This window comes from Sinohyriopsis cumingii, unplaced genomic scaffold, assembly GCF_028554795.1.
Source record: "Sinohyriopsis cumingii isolate HCF-2022 unplaced genomic scaffold, ASM2855479v2 utg000198l, whole genome shotgun sequence".
NCBI classification, from domain to species: domain Eukaryota; kingdom Metazoa; phylum Mollusca; class Bivalvia; order Unionida; family Unionidae; genus Sinohyriopsis; species Sinohyriopsis cumingii.
The window spans coordinates 5,080,264-5,101,249 of record NW_028315875.1 but is presented as its reverse complement, the minus strand read 5'-3'; the positions used below and the strand labels follow the sequence as shown (position 1 = coordinate 5,101,249).

The window sequence follows — 20,986 nt, the reverse complement described above, 5'->3', positions numbered from 1 at the left end:
CTCATGTGAAAAGCTAATGTATATGGTTATTGTTTTAAAAAGTGTTGAAGTTCCTTGATATACTGCATATTTTCCACTGAATTATTCAGTTTATTTGTTTCAGAGTCTGCAGAGAAAATGCTACCTTAATGGCAACTCTTGAGAAGAAAAATGAAGAGCTAAAGAAAATATCTGCTCAAAAAATTGGTTTGCTTGAATTATTTCTTTTTGTTTAAAGAAATTGTTTTATAATTCTTTCTTAATTATCTGTATTCACAGATTGACTTAAGTCACATGGGCTAAAGTCCTTATCACATGTCAGATTTACTTGTCTCATTTTAAAAAATAGAGCCTTCAAAAGCAGATTTACAATCTGTTACTATGTACCAAATACACCTGATTCATGCAAACTCCTATATTAAACTCAAACTCTTATGTTGTACTTTCTACCTTTATATTATTTGAAGTTATCTGTTATGGTGCTTTCATCATATCCTTTAGAAACCTCTTCATTCTGAAAAATAATGTCACTTATTTTGTGACTCAGTGTTTGAGAAGGGTATATGTTTGTAAATAGTTCATGTTACTAGATTGAAACCTTAGTCCCAGCATTGAATAGAAACAGTGTAACAGTAATATAGTTTATTTACTTAGGCAATGAAATGACAGGATGAGTGCTACTGTAAAGGACTTTTACATTAAAAGAAGTTATGCTGATCTACCTTCAAATATAGCTGCTGTTACTATAAGTAGAAAATCATTTACACAACTTTATATTTGATAGAAAGCATTGTCCTAAGTACACTATAAGTATAAAATCATTTACACAGCTTTATGTTTGATAGAAATCATTGTCCTAAGTTCATACTAAGTAGAAAATCATTTACACAACTTTATATTTGAGCTTTATGTTTGATAGAAAGCATTGTCCTAAGTTCACACTAAGTAGAAAATCATTTACACAAATTTATATTTGATAGAAATCATTGTCCTAAGTACACACTATAAGTAGAAAATCATTTACACAGCTTTATGTTTGATAGAAATCATTGTCCTAAGTACACACTATAAGTAGAAAATCATTTACACAGCTTAATGTTTGATAGAAAGCGTTGTCCTAAGTACACACTATAAGTAGAAAATCATGTACACAGGTTTATGTTTGATAGAAAGCATTGTCCTAAGTACACACTATAAGTAGAAAATCATTTACACAGCTTTATGTTTGATAGAAAGCATTGTCCTAAGTACACACTATAAGTAGAAAATCATGTACACAACTTTATGTTTGATAGGAAACATTGTCCCAACTACACATTATTCATGAACAGTTTCTCCTGAAAAAGTTCTAATATGATATCAAGATTGTGAATAATAATATGTATCTTTCCCACAGCTCTTTCCAGAGAAAATGATGAGATTTTAGCCCTGCTTGATGTGCAGGAGAGAGCCAAGTATGAAGGATCTAGAAGTGTTTCTTCAGAAGAAAATTACTGTACCTTTAGCTCAACAGAGGTAAATATTGTTATACCGTGGTTTAAGTCATTTTGGCAAAATTTATATTATCTTCCATCAGCAAAGCAAAAACTAGATTGCCATGTTAACTTGAAAAATTTAAAAAAATATATATTTTGAAATTTAATAAGAGAGATTTCCATGTGTGAAAGCATTTCACTGATTCCAGAAGGTTTGTTTAAAAGAGGTTTACTGTAAAATAGGTAATTTTGAAAATTGGACACATAATTACCAATTTACTCACATAGTCTTTGTTTTTGCACAGTAGGATGTATTTTCTGTTTTATATGTTCAGCAGCCCAATTAAAAGAGCAGCAGAAAAGGGAATGAAAGACTATAATTCTTTTAGAAATAAACCTTTATATATACTGTATCATTTACATTACAGCTAGCTATTCTCGGTGCATGTCGTTGTCGAGTGAGGGAGCCAGATCCTTGTGGGTGTGCTCATGCAGCAGCAAATTTAAAAAAAGAGATCATCAGATTAAAAGATGAAGTATGTTTGACTGAATTATTTCTTTAAGCTACTGTTGTAGCATGTAAATGTACTGTGAAACAGTTTTGATCATATCCTAGGGCTTGGGCACTTGTTACACTGGAAAATTCTTGCAAAGAAAAACATATGTAAATTTAATTAGAAAACTGCTTATTAATTTACTTAAAATTAATATCTTGAATATGTTTACCTTTGAATGTTGTGAAAATATTATTCTGCCAAAATATTGTAGGCTTAGGTTGCAGAAATGTTCTTAGCTTGAATAAGCAGTTAATCAATACATCTTTTAATTATTCTTGAACTTATGATTCAGTTATATTTTATTTGAAAGTATCTTTAGGATAACGTTGTTATGAAAAATGTCTCAGATTGATATGATCTGATCTGACAAATTGGAAATGTTTTAGGGTCACCAATTAAAGTTATAGAAGGCTTAAAAATTTTGTATTTAGTACAAACTAAATTGTTGTAATTGCAGAGTTGCTTTTTGAAAAATCTTAAAAGTTGTGAAAATATATGACCATTCATCACAGTCCGAGAATGGTTTCCATTTTTGAAAGAAATCTATCTTCAATGATAGTCTGAGGAAGAGTTTTTGATTAATAGTATCTCCCTCATTTATGTGGGAAATATTGGAAAATCTGTCTTGACAGGATAAGATTTGTGTAAAGGAGCAATGCTTGCCAAGTCACTGGGATTTGAGGCAGGGACAACAGTTGCCAGTTCCCACAGATTTGTTAGGAACAAGGCTTGCCAAGACCTGTGGATTTATCTTGGGACAAGGCTATCCAAATCTTGTGATTTAAGTCAAACCTTACTCCACAATGGTTTGATTTACCTGTCACAACCAACTTGACAGTGTTTGTTTCTTGCCGTCTTGTGTATCACATTTTGGCCAAAACATGTCCAAATATAAAACGTCTGTACATGTGTTCTGCTAAAACATGTTAATCAAGAAACATTAAGTAAAGTAATATTACTAAAGAACGTAAACTTACCTTAAGATCGATTTATCTAAATTTAAAAACCATGGAATAGATATATCTTGAGGGCAAGAAGAAAAACAACTTTTTGATCTTCTTTAGAAATTAGGTAAATTATAATTGCCTGTTTTATTTAGGAAAATGTCCTTAACCTCAGATAAATGAATCGGTCATTATTTAGTCATTCTAAAAATCAATAAGTACAGTTGCAAGAATCCATTAGTCAGTTAGATTTTTCTATTCACATATCTGCTTTAGATTCAAGTGTACAAAAGGAGAAGAGATGAGGCCTTTCTCACAGTGGATGCATATCGAAAAGCCTTTGAAGAACAGTTACAGCAAAATAAGAATTTGACATTACAGATAGCTAAGATGCTCTCAAGCAATCCGTCCAAATCTGCGAAGGTTAAATCAGCTTTTAAATGGTTGATCCATGCTTTGAATGATCAAGGTAAGAATCAAAATTATAACGATACCTGTCCAGAGAGACAGGAAGGGAACTGAACAATTTCAGAACATTTTTGTTTGACATTACCTGATGTTATTTTAACTTGTAGATTCACATGAATAGATTTACTGGAAAAGATAATTTTTTAAATAAATTTATTCATTTCTCTCTCTCCTCCTTCTCACCTACCAAAACATACATCTGATAAGGGATTAAACCTATTTCAGTCAGTATATGCATTACTATGAAGTTTTCTGGTTCAGCCAGGTGAGAGAGATATTTCTTTTTTATCACATTCCTAATACCAACTAAAGAACAGTTGTTTTGTTTGAGTCTAGACATCTTACACAAGTAGCATTGAATTTTTTTCACTTGGTTACATACAACAGAAATATAGTTGTGTTCTCTTCAGTAGTTCTAACACTTCACTAACAAGTAAATAGCCAAAGGATCAAAATGTTTTTATTGTACTTATTGCTAGTGGTATGTTACTGGCTCCATATCCCTGTGTAATGCCTCATTTACCTATATATAGGGGGCCCCGAGTGGTCTAAAGCGCTCACCATTCCGGATCACTGCCATCTCACCTCTGTCTGCATGGGTTCGAGTCCAAAGCTCGGCTAGCATGGGTACGTGGGAAAGCCTGCCAGTAGCTTCTTGTGGGTTGGTAGTTCTTAACTGGGTTTTCCAGGGTTCTTCCTCCACCGTTAATACTGGCCGCCATGTATAGCCTATCTTATGCTGAAAAATGGTGTTAAACCCTAGAACAACAACAACAACAACCTATATATAGCCTCACTAATATTATCTCTGGGAATATTGCCTTCATCTGGTTTTGATCTGAATTTACCTAAATAGTAACATTGGAATGTAATAAAACTCTGCATAGCCATATGTTTTAAATCTGACAGTGATTAATGTAATTAAAACAAGAATGAACTGTTTAATATTCAGGTGTGTTAATTGATAATGGAATATTGTAATGCCCTAATACATGTGGAGGATTAGAATCAACAGGTAACTTTCATAGATCATTGGTTTTTCTACAGGGGCTTGTATGTTTCTTACAATTTAATTGCAAATCATGCGTGTGCTATATAATTCTCTTATCACTGCTTACACTTTACCAACAAATCATAGATATATTATTATATAGATTTGTATCATGGATGATTGGTAGGTAAATTGTAAGCAACAATATGAGCCCCTGTAGAATATTCATGTGACTGCACAACAACTACATGTAAACTACTGTAAACATTACTTAAAGGGAATTTGATTAATTAGTTGGAAGGTGCAGCTAAAATGAAAAATTTACAGCGTAAACAAGTCAATAAATCTTTTTCTTTGAAAAAAGAATATTAGAATAGAATTAGAATATTTCACCTGTATGTCAAATTTGCAAGCTTTGCCATCAAAAAAGGTAAACTCTCTCACGTTGGCACCTTCAAATAATTTGGAACCCCCCAAAAATGCATATATTAGTGAATAAAGACAGTTAACTAAAATGCATGTCTGCAGAAATGTTTTCTTTATTATTTAAGAACAAGTTTTGTTAGTTCCAAGCATTTTATTGGTAATGGGTTGACTGTAGTTATTATATAGCATTAGTGATCATTTCTAGAGATTATAAAAGTCTAAATTTGAATCTGAGATGGAGTTTCAACTATGTGTCAGTCAGAAACAAGTTTTGAGAATTAATGTAAAGGATCCAACTCGCTGAGGAGTTTTGTGATTTCTGGGCTGGATTCTAGCAAAATTCTTATAGCACTTACCCTTGATTTTATTTTTAGAAGAAAATGAGGAAGAGGACCTCCCCCGACCCATCTGTGATGGTTCCCAAGTGAAATTTCCACCTCAGGTTCATGATGCTGGGACTGGCTCCTTGACAGAGAGAGAGATCATATCACACCTCACAGAACTGGTATTATTGCTTCTTTGTCTCTTTCCATATCATTACATTTGTTGTTTTGCTCATCAGCAGGTGGTTTTAGTGGTGCTTGATTTGCATTCAAAAGTTGAAGGGATTCTTTTTTTTAGATTGCATGATTTGATAATATTTTGTTATGGTTGAATTGTACATCTTTATGTGTTTGTAGAATTAAGGATTTGGTGACATTTAGAATGATTTTAAGATTTGGTCACATTTAGAATGATTTTAGGATTTGGCGACATTTAGAATGATTTTAAGATTTGGCTACATTTACAATGGTTTTAGAATTTGACTACATTTACAATGGTTTTAGAATTTGGCTACATTTACAATGGTTTTAGAATTTGACTACATTTACAATGGTTTTAGGATTTGACTACATTTACAGTGGTTTTAAATTTGGCCACATTTACAATGATTTTAGAATTTGGCTACATTTACAATGGTTTTAGAATATGGCCACATTTACGATGATTTTAGGATTTTACAGTTATAATATTTATTGGCTAAAGATGTTAAAATCCAGTTTTATGAACAGTTTGCTAACAAAAATTTTAATAACTAGAGTGGTTATGACTTGGCATGATAATAATAGCTGACTCATGGGAATGAAGGGTAGAACAAAGAATTTGATTTATAAGTTCTTTTAATTCTGCCACATGTGGCAATTATTTGGATCTTGCTAAAAGAAACTCAAAACAAAGCCATTTATGCACAACAAAATGTGTGTTCTTGAAATAAGAAATGTTTAATACATGTCTTATTAGAAAAGAAACACAAAAAGTATCATCAGAGTATTGTGTATTCCTTTCTGTCTCAGGTCACAGTACATGTCCTTATTTGTTCATTGCAAATATCAAGTCAGTATGTGTTACAAGATAAAAATAATTTCAGTACTTAAACAAAGAAGAATGTGGCTGTGATGGTTATTCATGAGCTATGATCTGGATGAATCACTTTGTACATGACTCAGATGAGTCCCAATCTGTACTAGGCCAATCTGGATGAAACACTTTGTACATGACTCAGATGAGTCCCAATCTGTACTAGGCCAATCTGGATGAAACACTTTGTATGTGACTCAGATGAGTCCCAATCTGTACTAGGCTGATCTCAGCATAAGATTACATTCTGGTTGATCCCAGATCAAATTTAATATGTGCTAGGCTGAATGCAGCATAAGGTCTATTCTTGATTGTTTCCAGATTAAATAGAATCTTTGCTAGGCTGTTTCCTGTGTAAGAGGGTATTCTGATTTCAGATTATATGTATCCTGACTAAAACTAATTACCTGGGCTAATACCAGTCTACAAGACATATATTTCTGAGTCGATCCCATAAGTCCAGTTGGGGTGGGGGTGATCCCTAGTTAAAGCAGTACAAACAATTTATTAAGTAGTCATGGCTTTATTAGCTCTACTGGTCATAGACCAGAAGATTTTATCGGATCAGTCTAACATCCATTGCCATCTCTCATCCATGTGTCCATTAGCACAAGTCTTTTGTTGTTTTTGTAATTACCCTTCAGAAACTACTTGGAGGATTTCTGTGCACTTTACACACACATTCATCCCATGGTCTATTGGATCCAAAATAAAAATGGTACCAATTCGACATCAATATGGCTGCCACAACACACATAAAAATTGAAAAGTTTTTTACTGCTACTTCTCCTGAATGGGTCATCATAGCAGCATGGGACCTTCAATACAAGACTCCTTGTGATGTCTAGTTGGTTCTAAATGAAAATGGTGTTGATCTATTGTTTAATATGACCACCATAGCAACCATCTTGAAAATCTTATTACTATTTCTTATGAATGGATGGTCATGTTAGCATTGGGTCTTTACTGTGTAAAGTCTTTTCATGATGTCTGGTTGGTCCCAGATAAAAAGGGTGTTGTTTGCACCTCCAGTATGACACCAGAGTGACCATCTTGAAAATCTTTCTTTTTATTGCTACTCCTTCAGAATGGATGGTTGTATCAGAATGGGGCTTTTACTAAATGATTCCTTGTGATGTCTATATCATTTTGAATGAAAAAGATGCTGCTGAGACATTCAATATGGCTGCCACAATATCCCTCTTGAGAATCTTGTTATCTTGAATCGTCATATCAGAATGGCGTTTCACCGAAAAACTGCTTATGAAGTCCACTTGGTTGTGAACGAAAATTGTGTTTAGCTGACTAACAATGGCCATCTTGAAAACATTGTTACATCTACATGTCCGGGATGGCTGGTAATTTTGATGTTGTTAGTTTGTTAGTCCTCTTCGTCCCGTCTGAGACATAAAGCCTCATCTATCTTCCGCAATCTAGGTCGGTCTGGATCAATGGCTTGGTCATCACTGTCCATTGCCATGTTATCTTTGGCTGTTCGCATTTGTGCTTACGCTGGTGTCCATCTGTGGGTACCTTGGGTATCTGTTCTTTGGGCATCCTCATTACGTGCCCGAGCCATTTGATCTTAAGCATCTTGATCTCCAAATGTTGTTACATCCTGTCTTTTCACACAGCTCACATGGGAAATCTTGTTTTACCAATAGATGTTGTAGGTTTATGGAGGCAGCTATTGTGAAATGAATTTACTCTGCTTATGTCTGTCTTCACTGCTCACCAACACTTGGAGCTGTGCAATAATGCTTTTGTAAAGTGTGATCTTTTCTATTGATTTTGTAAAGTCTGACCTTTGTATTATTATTGTAAAGTCTGACCTTTGTATTGCTGTTATAAAGTCTGACCTTTGTATTGCTGTTGTAAAGTCTGATCTTTGTATTGCAGTTGTAAAGTCTGGTCTTTTGTATTGATATTGTGCTACACATAAAGTCTTTATATAATTTCCACTTAGTGTGAATAGAAATGGTGCAAATCTGATATTCATTATGACCACCATGGCAGCCATCTTACAAATGTTGTTATTGTTACTTCTCAACAATGGAAAGTTATTGAAATGGGGTTTCCACTAGAATATGTCGTATGATGTCTTTTTGGTCCTAAATGAAAATGGTGCCAAGCTAATGTCAGCAGAAACTAATTTGAAATGTAGTTAATGTGAAGAATAACATACTACACAGACCTGGTACATTATGCAGTGGCAATTCTGGGTCTGTACAGTTTGCAGTTAGATTCAAGTTATCAAGTTATAAGTGACTATATACAATAGTTATAAAAAGTAGTCCATGTGGTATACTGATAAGATTCAGGAACTGATATATATATATATATATATATATATATATATATATATATATATATATATATATATATATATATTATACATGAAAATGAAAACACATTTAATAATAAATTAAAGCTACTAACTGAAGTTCAGAGTAGCTCAGTTAGCAGAGTCTCCGATTCATAATCCAAGGGTTGTGGATTCTATACCCACCCAACCCAGGTTGCCCCTTTCCCACAGTGTGTCATATTGAAAGGTGCTTTACTCTCATTTCATTGGCATGAAATAGTCAGTAATGTTAAAAGTTCTGTAAAAACCAACAGCAAATCCAAAATTAAATAATCTATGGATTGTAACTTTTGTTTATGAAGTATATAAGAAGGATTTATCTTGTAATAGTTGTGTTTTTGATTGTGTTCAGCTCTGTGTAATTCATGAATTTACTCCTGTCACTAGTATTGCCATCTGGAAAGCAAACAAACTTTACAGTTTGGGTTCAGTTTTTAGATTTATATTAAAATGTTTGTAGAAATGTCCAAAACTTACATGTTTCTCTACTTTTGTAGCTTCATGAGAAGAAAGAAGTGGTTGCCCATCAAAAGTTAGCAGCCCAAATTCTCGGAGAACAAGTGAAGGACTTGGAAAACAAACTTGCTCATCACCAGTATGAAGATGCTTTCTAGATGTCCAAGTCTGCACATTTTAAGTTTTCTAGATGTCCAAGTCTGCACATTTTAAGTTTTCTAGATGTCCAAGTCTGCACATTTTAAGTTTTCTAGATGTCTAAGTCTGCACATTTTAAGTTTTCTAGATGTCCAAGTCTCCACATTTTAAGTTCTAGATGTTCAAGTCTGCACATTTTAAGTTTTATAGATGTCCAGGTCTGCAAATTTTGTTATTTTTGGGGGTTTTTAAACCTGGAAATAAAAGCACAATATTATGCTAGGGATGCAAATTTCTAATTTTTTATTTGCTTAGACAATCTTACTTTCACTGAGACACAAAAGATGTTTAATAATCTCCAAAATATTGGAGGACCTGGATAGTGAAGGAGTAATGCACTAACTTTGCACCTTATCAGTCCCAGGTTTAATTAGTCCTTCGCAAATGCAGGGGATGATTCTCACCCGTGTATGGTTGGTCATTTTCTCAGAGTTATCCATCAGGATTCCTTACCTTGAAGACCATTGAAATGCAGGGGATGATTCTCACCCATGTATGGTTGGTCATTTTCTCAGAGTTATCCATCAGGATTCCTTACCTTGAAGACCATTGAATTCAGCACTTGAGTCATCCAGAATATGTTGTATAAGTTGTTAGAATATAATCAAGATAAAGTAATGTTAATAGTTTCAGTTTTGGTACCTTTACAGTTGCATGGTGTGGTGTACCATTAACTGAAATCTAAACATAATTACACAACTGTTACAGATGTACTTGGCATTTTTAACTGTTACAGTAGTTGGCAGTATTTGTTATTTTGAAAATTGAATGTAAAGACTTGTGCTGTGTATAAATACCGATAGGTTATGTGCCAAAAAAAAAACATATTCAAATTGTATAGTAATTGTATGTGTAAGTTTGATCCTTCTTTCAGAGTTTAGGACTACCATATTTGGTGGCCTATTAGATGATACTTTTTGACCAGAAAATCTTGGATTCGTCTTATACGATGAATCGACTTATATACAGATTTTGTCAACCGAATCACTTTATCTTATGTCACATCATTTTTTGTATGGAAAACAAATTCTCCAAAATTAAGAAAAATAATTTGTAAAATAATATCTCATTTTGAGGAAGAGATCATATATAAAAAAATATAGAAGGATTTTGAACAATTGCATGCTGGTCAGTATTAAAAATTAACGTACAACAGATGTAATTGCGGTAAAGCAACATGCACTAGTAAAATAAGTTTTTGTAATATACTTTGTTTAAATTTGATATTTGTGCATTAGAATTGACAGTTTAGAGAATGAATAATGATGACAAAGACAGATATTCCATCATAGTTTTCTTATTGCACCTCATGATCAAATAAAAATTATGCCTGATTATGAGAGAGAGAGAGAGAGATCACTTACTTGATGTCAACCGAATCGCTTTATGATATGTCACATAATTTTTGTATGGAAAACAAATTCTCCAAAATTACGAAAAATAATTTGAGATTACCAATTTGAAAATGCCATATCAAAAACCCTTATGTTATCTTACTCGTGTACAAAAGTGCAGTACCATATTCCATTATCAATTAATACCACTAGGTAAGCAATTCCTTTTAGTTTTAGTCATCACCTCCATTGTCCAAGAATTACATGGCTTTGTAGTGGTATTTCATGCTAATTAAACATGCTACCGCTGTAGTCAGGTTTTCCAAGGTAACACCTGTTTGAGATCAAGATTCGGCAGACCAGATCAGATTAGTGCGGCTACCAATAGGGAAATGAGGCTACCCATGGGTATTATGAATATGGTACCATATAATGAAATGCCTGGTTGTTACTCCTGTAAATTTCTCAACCAGTGACATCTTTTGAACTTGTTGATAGGACTGACAGTAATTACAGTAACATATAGCAAGAGCAAAGATCAAAAACAGTTGCTGCCTAAGTACAGGAAGAGTACATGCACTTTAAAAAAAATCTTGTTTGTTGGCACTGGAGTGGTTGTTGTACTTGCAGAGAAAATTAGCATGTGAAATTGTCATTTTGGGGATTTAACCTAATTGGAGTCTCTATGGATATAACTATTGTGAATATTTAAACCCTGAAGGAGTATAGTTAATTAGTAAATATAGTTTATATTTACTAATTAATGTTTTCTCTCTTTGACAAAAGCTTCAGCTACACAGTGGTAATGAGGTCGCAAAAAAGCAAAAAACAGCAACATGAACAGCTGGAATCTCTCTCATTTATATATATATATATATAGATATATATATATATATATATATATATATATATATATGGCCATATTTTATATTGATCACATGGTGCAGGAAGAAAAATATGATGGAATACATATGCATCTCTCTCTCTATCTCTCTTCACCCAAAATTGTGGAGAAAGCATTTTAGCATTAACGATACAATTTTGCTTATTGCTGGTAATCTGAAATAGCATACAGTGATACATTTAATATTTTAAAAACCAGAAATTATTCTAGTTTAATTCCACACAGCATCACACATTTTATCCTATCTGTAACTCAATAAATGTTCAGGTGAGCATCGTTATATGTAGCTTAAAGTAAATAATACATTTCAAATACTTTGTGTGAAATGAATTAGTAATGATTCAGACCAGAAAGGTTAATGAGTTACAGATAGGATAAAATTTGTGATGCTGTGTGGTACGAAGTAAAAAAGACGAAGCTGATCTGACCTCATCTTATACTTAGCGTTGACATATATGGATGATGTATGGAAAATTTATCAAATTTGCTCATTCGACTTATACTCTGCATAAACTTATAGGCCAGCAAATACAGTAATAATTAAATTTTAGGAGTTTTATGTCTGTCATGGGTATTTTTTTGTCTGTCATATTATCTGTAACATAAGTTGAATGTGTTTGTTTATTTGTAACAAAAATGGCATTTAGACTATCATTTAGGACAGAAATAGTTGACAATGATATGCATTTTTTAAAATGTTTTGTTTGTAATTTATATAGAGTTTATTCTCAACAAAAACCGAAATCCAGTTAACTTTTTATTTAAAACCACATATATGGTACTGGTGGATTGTCTACTGATGAAATTTAGTTCCTTCTGTCAGTGAGTGATTCAGTGGTTACTGAATGGGCACAACAGGGTTTTACAAAGGTCACAGCTGGTCTGTGAAGCTCTTTGACAGCATGGTATGGATAACCCTTGTGTAAAGTTTCTTCAGCGGAAACTGAATGAATCTTGTGACAACTGGGCTGTCCATTGAATGTTGTAATGCCAGCATCAATTATGTGCACTTCATCCAATAGGTTTAGTTTGAATACACATTATAGCACTGGCATTGGAGTCTTGGGTGATTAAAACTGAATGGAATGAAGTGAATGTCCAAGGAGAACCGATTTGTAGCAGATGTTGTTCCCCAAGAATGTAATAAAAATGCCAGAATGCTTTTTGTTTTCAATGAAAAACAGATATTTTTGTTTTGAGTATTAAACATCTGTGATATTATTGAACAGAAAAAAAGAGTAAGAAAATACATATACAAGTCTAGATGTATGGAGCAGTGGCAAGAAAACAGTTGTCAGATAGCATGAGATATGTTCTTAGCACTGGTTAAAGCACTGTCAGATAGCATGAAATATGTTCTTGGCACTGGTTAAAGCACCGTCAGATAGCATGAGATATGTTCTTGGCAGTGGTTAAAGCCATCATAAACACTGTCTTCATGAAAATAGGAAATTACTGTTTATGCATGAAAATGGCTAAGCTGTACCACAATAATATTGAAATATGTATGCAACATGAACTGCAATGCCTGTCATATATAAAGTTCTGTTTGTCAGAATGAATGTTTCTGAAATGTTTCATGCATGCTGAAAACCACTCTACTGTAGTAAATCTTCAAATGATAGCCTATGAATAGATCAGATATGATGAATCCATGTTGCCACTGGAACACAAATGTTGTAACATTATGTAATTATAAAAGCTAATATGGGTTGTTAGTGTTAAGTTAAAGAATTGCCAGGAAATGTATGATTAATAACCCAAATGCAACAGCAGTGGGCCAGGACAAAGATTTCCTTTTGAATATGAGTAGAAAGCAGGTAGCATTGAATGAAACTTTGTAGCAACTCTAGAATGAATTGATCTCATCCTTCTCTGGCAGGAATTGCAGTGGCTTCATCAAAGACCAAGTAGATGAAGATGACATATGCACCATCACCTCCTTTATCCAGGGTTCTCCTTTATCCAGGGCCATGAAAAAATAAAATACATAGGGAATGAGCACTAGTATCACACACACACAGTAGTGAACAACTCCACTGACACAAATATGAATTTAAACTCCACATGTATAAGGAATATATACATGATGTAGCACAATAGAAACTTGATACTCTGAGAAGACAGCACATGACAGAAGTTGGATGCCCGAAGAATAGTTTCAAATGAATGACTGTAAAATTGAATCAATGAAGCATCCACCAGGAAGAGATGGCCGCTGGATGCCAGACCCACTGACATTGTATGTGGAGAGCAGTAGCATAGTGACCTGGGATATTATTACATACCTTCATGACCATAGCCCTCTGCGCTGCCCATATAGCGTTTGGAGGAGTTCACGTGTATGTAGTGTAATAATTTGATGACTATTGATCCAATACTTTGATCATATGATCATACCGCTCTGGTGGCCTAGTAGTTAGAGTGTCCCTTTTGGATGCGGGAGGTTGTTGGTTTCAAATCCTGGCTGAGTCATATCAGAGACTTATAAAAATGGTACTAACAGCTGCCTCACTAGGCACTCAGCATTAAGAGGTTACTATTAGGAATGGTTGGCCTGGTGTCAGGATAATGTGACTGAGTGGGACATCATGCTACATGTCTGCAGCATGATGCCCCAGTGCTAGACATCACTATAAACTGCCACACTGCAGACATCGTAGTGATGTGACTGATTTTTTTTTGAAAGCTTCATTAAAAATTCAAAACACAGACACACACACACACACACACTTGATCATATGATCTTCCAATTGAGCTTCCATGGGTGACATATAAATGCCTTTCCAGACTGAATGGCAACTTTACTCAGAGATGTTTGTCCCTTTGTACAGAAAATAAGTCATTTGTACTTAAGAAAAGCAACTCTTGATAATGCTTCCCCTCTAGCAGTAATGAAATGCTGTGTAGATTGTATGGACTTGGGTGGTACAGGTTTCTTTTGCAGGAAAAATACATTATTTTGATGGCCTGGAGGATGGTGGCTAGACAAGGAAGACTGTTCCTGTCTTTGTTGAAGGTTGGTTGTATACTTTGATCATATGATCTTCTAACTGAGCTGCTGTGGCTGACATAGCATCGCTTATCCAGAATATGCATATACTTGAACCAGAGGTACAATTTTTATTTTAGAATGCTTCAGGTTCTGGATTCTATTACAATGTGTCACAAAGTTAATTATTGTATCATTTGTAATAGGTGGCAGAAGCTGCATATTTGAAACAAAGTCACACATGAGCATGATGCTCCTGAAAGCATTGAATCCAGTTTTGTATGCAGCATGTTTAGATGGACTCAAAGCCTGGTTGCATAAAGTTTCTACTACTTTGTCCAAGTCCATAAGACTTCTGATGGTGTGGGGCATGTGCAGGGTGCATGATCTGCACACAGAGCCAATGCATGAAGTGTCTGAAATAATGGCGGGACAAAGCATCAGCTATAATATTTTTAACTTCATCAATGTGTTTGGCAGAAAAGTAAATGTTGCTAGAAGCTATACACAGTGTCAGTCTGTGCATCAACTTCATGACATGCATGTATTTTTTCACATATGAACATTTTCCGCCTCATTGTTCACCCCAAATAATAGCTGCTACCACGATGGGATATAACTTCCTGAATGCCATAGGGAAGTCATGGAACCAGAGGCTGCAAACCAGTTTGTTTGGAAATAACCCCATATCCAACTGTGGATGAAGCATCTGTGAATAATTCTGGTTTGTCCAGTGTTGTCGACGGTTTTTCATGAAAAATAGAAATTCCATTCCACTTCTCCACAGATCGTCTCCACACATGTAGTTTCTGTCTTCACTTTTGTCTAAGTGGATGTAATGATGGTACTTCTTAACTGTAGTTGATAAGTGAATTAAACAAGACATGAATGTACAGCCCAGGAGAATAACATGGGTAGCAAAATTAAGGTGCCCTAGCAACTGGAGCAGTTTTTTTTTAACAGGTTGCTGCCTGAGGTGCGTTGGCCTTGCACTTTTTGCAGCTATGTAAGTAAGGGTAATTAGTTGTGTTGCAACCTCACTTAGAATTAAAATCATTACAGCTATTTTCCATCTAGCATCTTTCTGCAATGGCCATAATTATTGATATCCATCTGTCTTTTGTTGTATGCCTTAGCAATTGGAGAGCCATGTTACAGTATGTGTGGGCCAAAAAATTGAGTAATGGAATTATATATATCAATGTGCTCATTTTTCTGCCTCCAATCAACAACTGAAGAGCTGCCTGGTCACTTAGAGACCAGTTGACTTTGGTTTTGTGGTCATGGAGAGCATAGGCTGTAAGACTGGAGTAAACAAATGTCACCATAGGCATTGGTGATATTAATAATATCAGCCTTGAACATATCCTGTATGGAACAAATAGTACATTTGAACTTCCTGAAAGCCATGGTGAACTCACTGAGAGTGAGATGCTTAAGTAATCATGGATCATTCTTCCCCTTGTTGACATCTTAATTTGATGGATCAAATTAGAATTGAGGTATCAAAAGAGTGGCAAGATTGACTTACTTACCCTTGATTTGATGCTTGTACAAGCTTGATGATAACTACATCGATTGGGGGCAGTATTTCTGGAGAAATTCCTGAGGTCTGCATCAGCTAATTGATGGATGACACATCGCATAATGCAAGCTGAGGTACTGGTCTTGATAAATTATTTTGTGCGTGGTCAAGGAATAAATCCAGGGAAAAGTCTGTTGTTGGGCCATGATGTAACTGATGGACTGATTGAGGATGATGGTATAACATTGAATGGAGTGGATCGAACTAACTGTACTGCTTGTATACAGCATGTTAACAACCGTGTTTGGCCATGTTAGAAGTATTTCCAACTTCCAGAATATTTTATGCCATTGCTTTTGCTGAAGTAGATCCTTTTCCCACAAATTCATGAACTATTGTCACACTAGTTCTATGGCATGGTGGGGTGGAAAGCAGAATATTGGATGCTGCTTCCTTTGAGGGATATGAAATGCAATCTGACCGTTTATGTATGCTAGGGTGTGTTTGAATTAGGTAGTCCTGCTCTTGTGCATGCACAGTAGGCTTTGATGTAGAAGGGACAGGAATTGCATTAGATACATTTACGCCTGTAGACTCCAATATCTGTTTTAAATGCTGGGTAGTAGTAAAGTTCAACAGATTGTTCAGATCACATGGTTTAGATCTGCTATTCTTGATGAACGTGATGCCATTGTGTTGTGAAGAAAGGTAGGTTTCAGTGTCCAATAAACACCCTTCCAAATGCACAAATGTCAGAGACAACTAGATGCAGATACAAAGTTAATGTTTTGAAAGTAAGCAATAAAAGTACACATGAAATGGTGAATCGGTGATTAATGTAAATATCAGTAAAACTATATTGCTGCTATTGCTCACCACTCCAGAGAGTCAATCCCGGAAACAATGATGTGGCATGTGACAGCTTGAGATGTTATGATTGGTTGGTGGGTGATGCCTCAATACATAGCTGATGCGTATTAATGTGGACAATTTTATGGGATTGGTAGTGAGTGGGTCTGCTATTGCCATGTATAAACCATGCTTAAGCACTCATATAAGCAACAATTTATGAATGTATACATCATTCTTTAACATTTCTTCCTATTGACCATTTAATATTGTAAATAATGTTCAGTTTACAAGGCCAAACTTTGTAGTAGGCTAAAGTTATAAAGATGTTGAGTTTCATGGCAGAATTTGTCTGCAAGGAAGGAATTAACATTTGCAAAAGGTAAATCCTATCTCGGCAGAGTTATTGCCCATTACATATGTTGCAGCCCATTAATCAGATGGGTCAATTGAAAATTATTTTATTGTTTTACCTCTTTATAAAGATCACCTGAGGGACTTGCAAGAATGTGGCCTTTATGAACAGGTGACCTTAATAAATGTTTTGCTACTGCATAAAGGAATATGGGTTTTTTGAACCCACCTCAAAACTTTACCACTTCCTATGGTTATAGTTGCAGTTTATTTTTACAGTATAGAAATTACATTTTATAAGATAATTCATTCCCTGGTAGCTCTTGAACCCATTTATAACATGGTGTCCAGTGTGGATCAGGTATTTTCCATAGAAAATATAAAACAATTGGTCCCAATGTATTGAATGTGAAAAAAATCACAATCAGAATTGGTAAAGGAAACCTTAATATCATGTCTGTTTTGTTGTAAAAAAAATGTCAGTTAGTGCCCAGAAAAATTAGAAATCAGCATTGTTAAATTCATGTTTCAATAAGAAATTGCATATTTTGTTAGATTTTTTTGGGAAACTATTTCTCGCTATGTAAATATTAATATATGGTGATATAGCAATCAGTGAAAAATTCTGGTAAATCCTAACAGGTGGCAACATTGAATGAAATAAATGTCAATTAGATATGTCTTGACAGGTAAAAATTATATTTTGATCTTTCAATTCTGTTGCAATAATATCAGTATAGTGTTGTTGGATGCCGTTGTGCACAAGTTCTTGAGTGAGTGGTGTATGGCCTTTTTTGATAGAGGCGAAAATTTTTGATTTTCATGTCCAAAGATCAAAGTTCTAAAGGTCACAAAATAAACATTACCTCTTGTACATTTAATATGAGGGAAGAATTTTTTTATAGGGGTGCAAGCAACTTTTAAAGTTGAGAGCAGGGAATTTATATTCACGTTTGATTGTTCATGTGTGTGCATTATTTTAATTATTTAGCTCATGTGAATTTGTATTCTGTATTTTTCTAACTTTACATATTGCATGAAGAGATGTTTTCTCATGTCATCAGTTATATATATATATATATATATATAAATAAATGAACTAAATGCATATATTAATTGGTATCTTATCTAAAAAAAAATTCAAATTACGTTTCAAGGTTATATTGCACTTTCAGCATTACTCAGCACATGGGAATAAATGGAACATAAATTTATCTTATTATGATCATTGAGACATATTGATAAAAAAAATATATGAGATTTGTATATAATTATATAATTCCACTGGATGTACCAGCATAAGCAATGAAGATATGCAGTTATGAAATCCAATTTCATATTTTCCTCCCAAAGTGTAAATCCATGGTAACAAAGTTTTGTTATGAAGAGTTTGATAATTTTGTTATTTAATGTTCGGGTGTTTTATTTTTTTAAAGCCTGGATGATAAATATTCATCTTGCCAGCTATTGACCATCAGTTTTAAACATGAAAAGAATTTTACTTTTTGAAAAATTGGGTAAGTACATGGCAAGATTTTTGTTATGCCAATCCATTTATTGATGTGAAATTGGATACCTTGCATGCATCTGTAGAACTTTTGTGATAGGCATTATATATGTAGTGTTTATTCTAATTTTTATTAGTTTTTGTTTAGTTTGAATTGGTGTTTTATGATACATCATCAAAAGTTGTTTATTTTGTGCTAATGCACTTGGAGCAAAGTACCATGCATTTGGGCACACAATGGTAGCTGACCCAGGTGGATCTGATGGCAAGATTTGAATGTGCTTTATATTGGTTTCAATTCTGGCACACTAAAGACTGAGCTACTATGGGTTCTGCCTTGATTAGTCCTCTCTTATGACGTGTAGGATGGCTTGTTACACCGATTCTGTTACTGCCTCAGACATCTCTTATGCAGGATGGCTTGTTATACCAATTCTGTAACTGTTGTTGCCTCTCACTGATGTCACAACAGTCTACTGATTTGAAACCCGTACTGATGTTAAAATCTTTCAAATTAAAATTAAATTTTAAACATACATTGAGATAACAAATGTTGCCCTGTAATATTGATGATTCCAGCATCGCTGGTGTTAAAAGATTTTAAACTAAATATTTTGAATTTAAATTCAGAATTGGAGTCTCTTGATCCATTTGTGTAATTTTTTTCTTTCCCCACTGGGCCTATTTTCCTACATGGCCTTCTTCTGTAGACACAAATCTTGATGATACATTAAAGTGTCATTATTAATTCTCATTATTATATTTCTTATATTAAATTTTTAATGTATAGGTAAATTTTTCATGTAATATACAAATGGATACTTCTTTATTTGAGAGTACCATATGCATTTGCAATGAATTATTGTGAATATTAATTTCTTTAACCCTACCGTATAAACTTGCTTATAAGTGTACCTGCAGATCAGGGTATGTGTTGATTGTTCTAGTGATTACTGCTAACGAACTCAGATCTGCTGGTGCATTATGCGATGGCAGATCTGGGTCTGTGCAGTTGGCAGTTGGAGTTGACTTATAAGTGAGTATATATGGTAATAGTTTGTCTATGATTTCATCCTCATTCACTCATCTATGACTTAAAAATTTAAGCAAAAACAAATGTTCATTATATTTTCTCAAGTTACTGGAGGTCATATACATGTACTCTTGAGTATTCTAGTCACAATAATAAATACCTTTGGAAGTTATATAGAGTGTTGTCTTTTTCTTTTAATGGTTCACAATGCCAAAAGGCCAGGTGAGTTTGTGGTGTGATCCTGCATCTGGCATACATGATCCATCTTCCATTAGATATTACTGTTTTCTACCAGTGGACCAGTTTCAACCCAACTTGCCAGGGAGTATCCTGGCATGAAGGTCTTTTCTCCAATGCCAGTCTGCCATCAGATGTGGCTGATGTTACTAAAAATGTGTTAAATAACATTTTCTCACAAATAACTCAAAATAATGTTGATGAAATTTATCAAAAAACGTCCTGGTATGACTGCCTCTTAGGTTTATGCAAATGATGCCAATGCTTCAGCAAATATAGTGACTATTACCTACAATAACAAAATCTTTAAATGACTTCCAAAATTGCTTGGTAGCATTTAACTACTTAGGTAGAAAGGATCCATGCCTGAAAGCCTTTCAGATTGTACAAATGCTGCAGACTCATCTTTAGATATCAGAAGCATCATCAACAGTTGAAAATCTTTTCAACAACTTTTGAGAAACTGACGAACAAAGTTTGTTATGAATGCCTTGCAAATTTTGTACAAATGATGCTAATTTTATATCAGTTGTGGCCTCCATTACAAAAAAATTATTAAAAATAGAAAAACCTTTATATGACTTGTTTTCAAAAACTGTTGATGAAATTTGATGACTTTTGACAGAAAGCATTATGGCATCAGTACCTTTCATGTAACTTTAAAATTATTTTGTTCTGCCATCAGCATGGCTGCTGTAACTAAATGACTTGAATTATCAAAATCCCTGTACAAAACATTGGACAGAATGCATGCCAGCATAAAGGCCTTTTAAATTTATGCAAATTAAAAGTCTGATATCATGTATTGCCACCCTGACTAAAAATATAACAATTATAAAAAAAAATTGTTGTAAAAACAAGCTAAGAAGAAATGGAGCAACTACTACATAAGTATCTTAGAATGAAAGCCTTTAAAGTTAGTATGTGTACTTTGATTTCTGTCTACCCGCAGAATTGGTTACATTATGAAAATTAACAAAACTTAAAATGACTT

At 34.0% G+C, this 20,986-nt stretch overlaps 1 protein-coding gene across 1 annotated transcript; it reads left to right on the top strand.

Annotated features, from left to right (window-relative positions):
• The first annotated feature begins 107 nt into the window (after positions 1 to 107).
• LOC149774611 (coiled-coil domain-containing protein 125-like) lies at positions 108 to 19,927 on the top strand. Its single transcript, XM_089945105.1, has 6 exons — positions 108 to 186; positions 1,376 to 1,494; positions 1,883 to 1,990; positions 3,232 to 3,424; positions 5,215 to 5,345; positions 9,101 to 19,927. The coding sequence occupies exons 1-6, from the start codon at positions 129 to 131 to the stop codon at positions 9,215 to 9,217; spliced, it is 726 nt and encodes a 241-aa protein (XP_089801231.1). The 5' UTR covers positions 108 to 128; the 3' UTR covers positions 9,218 to 19,927.
• The last annotated feature ends 1,059 nt before the right edge of the window (positions 19,928 to 20,986 follow it).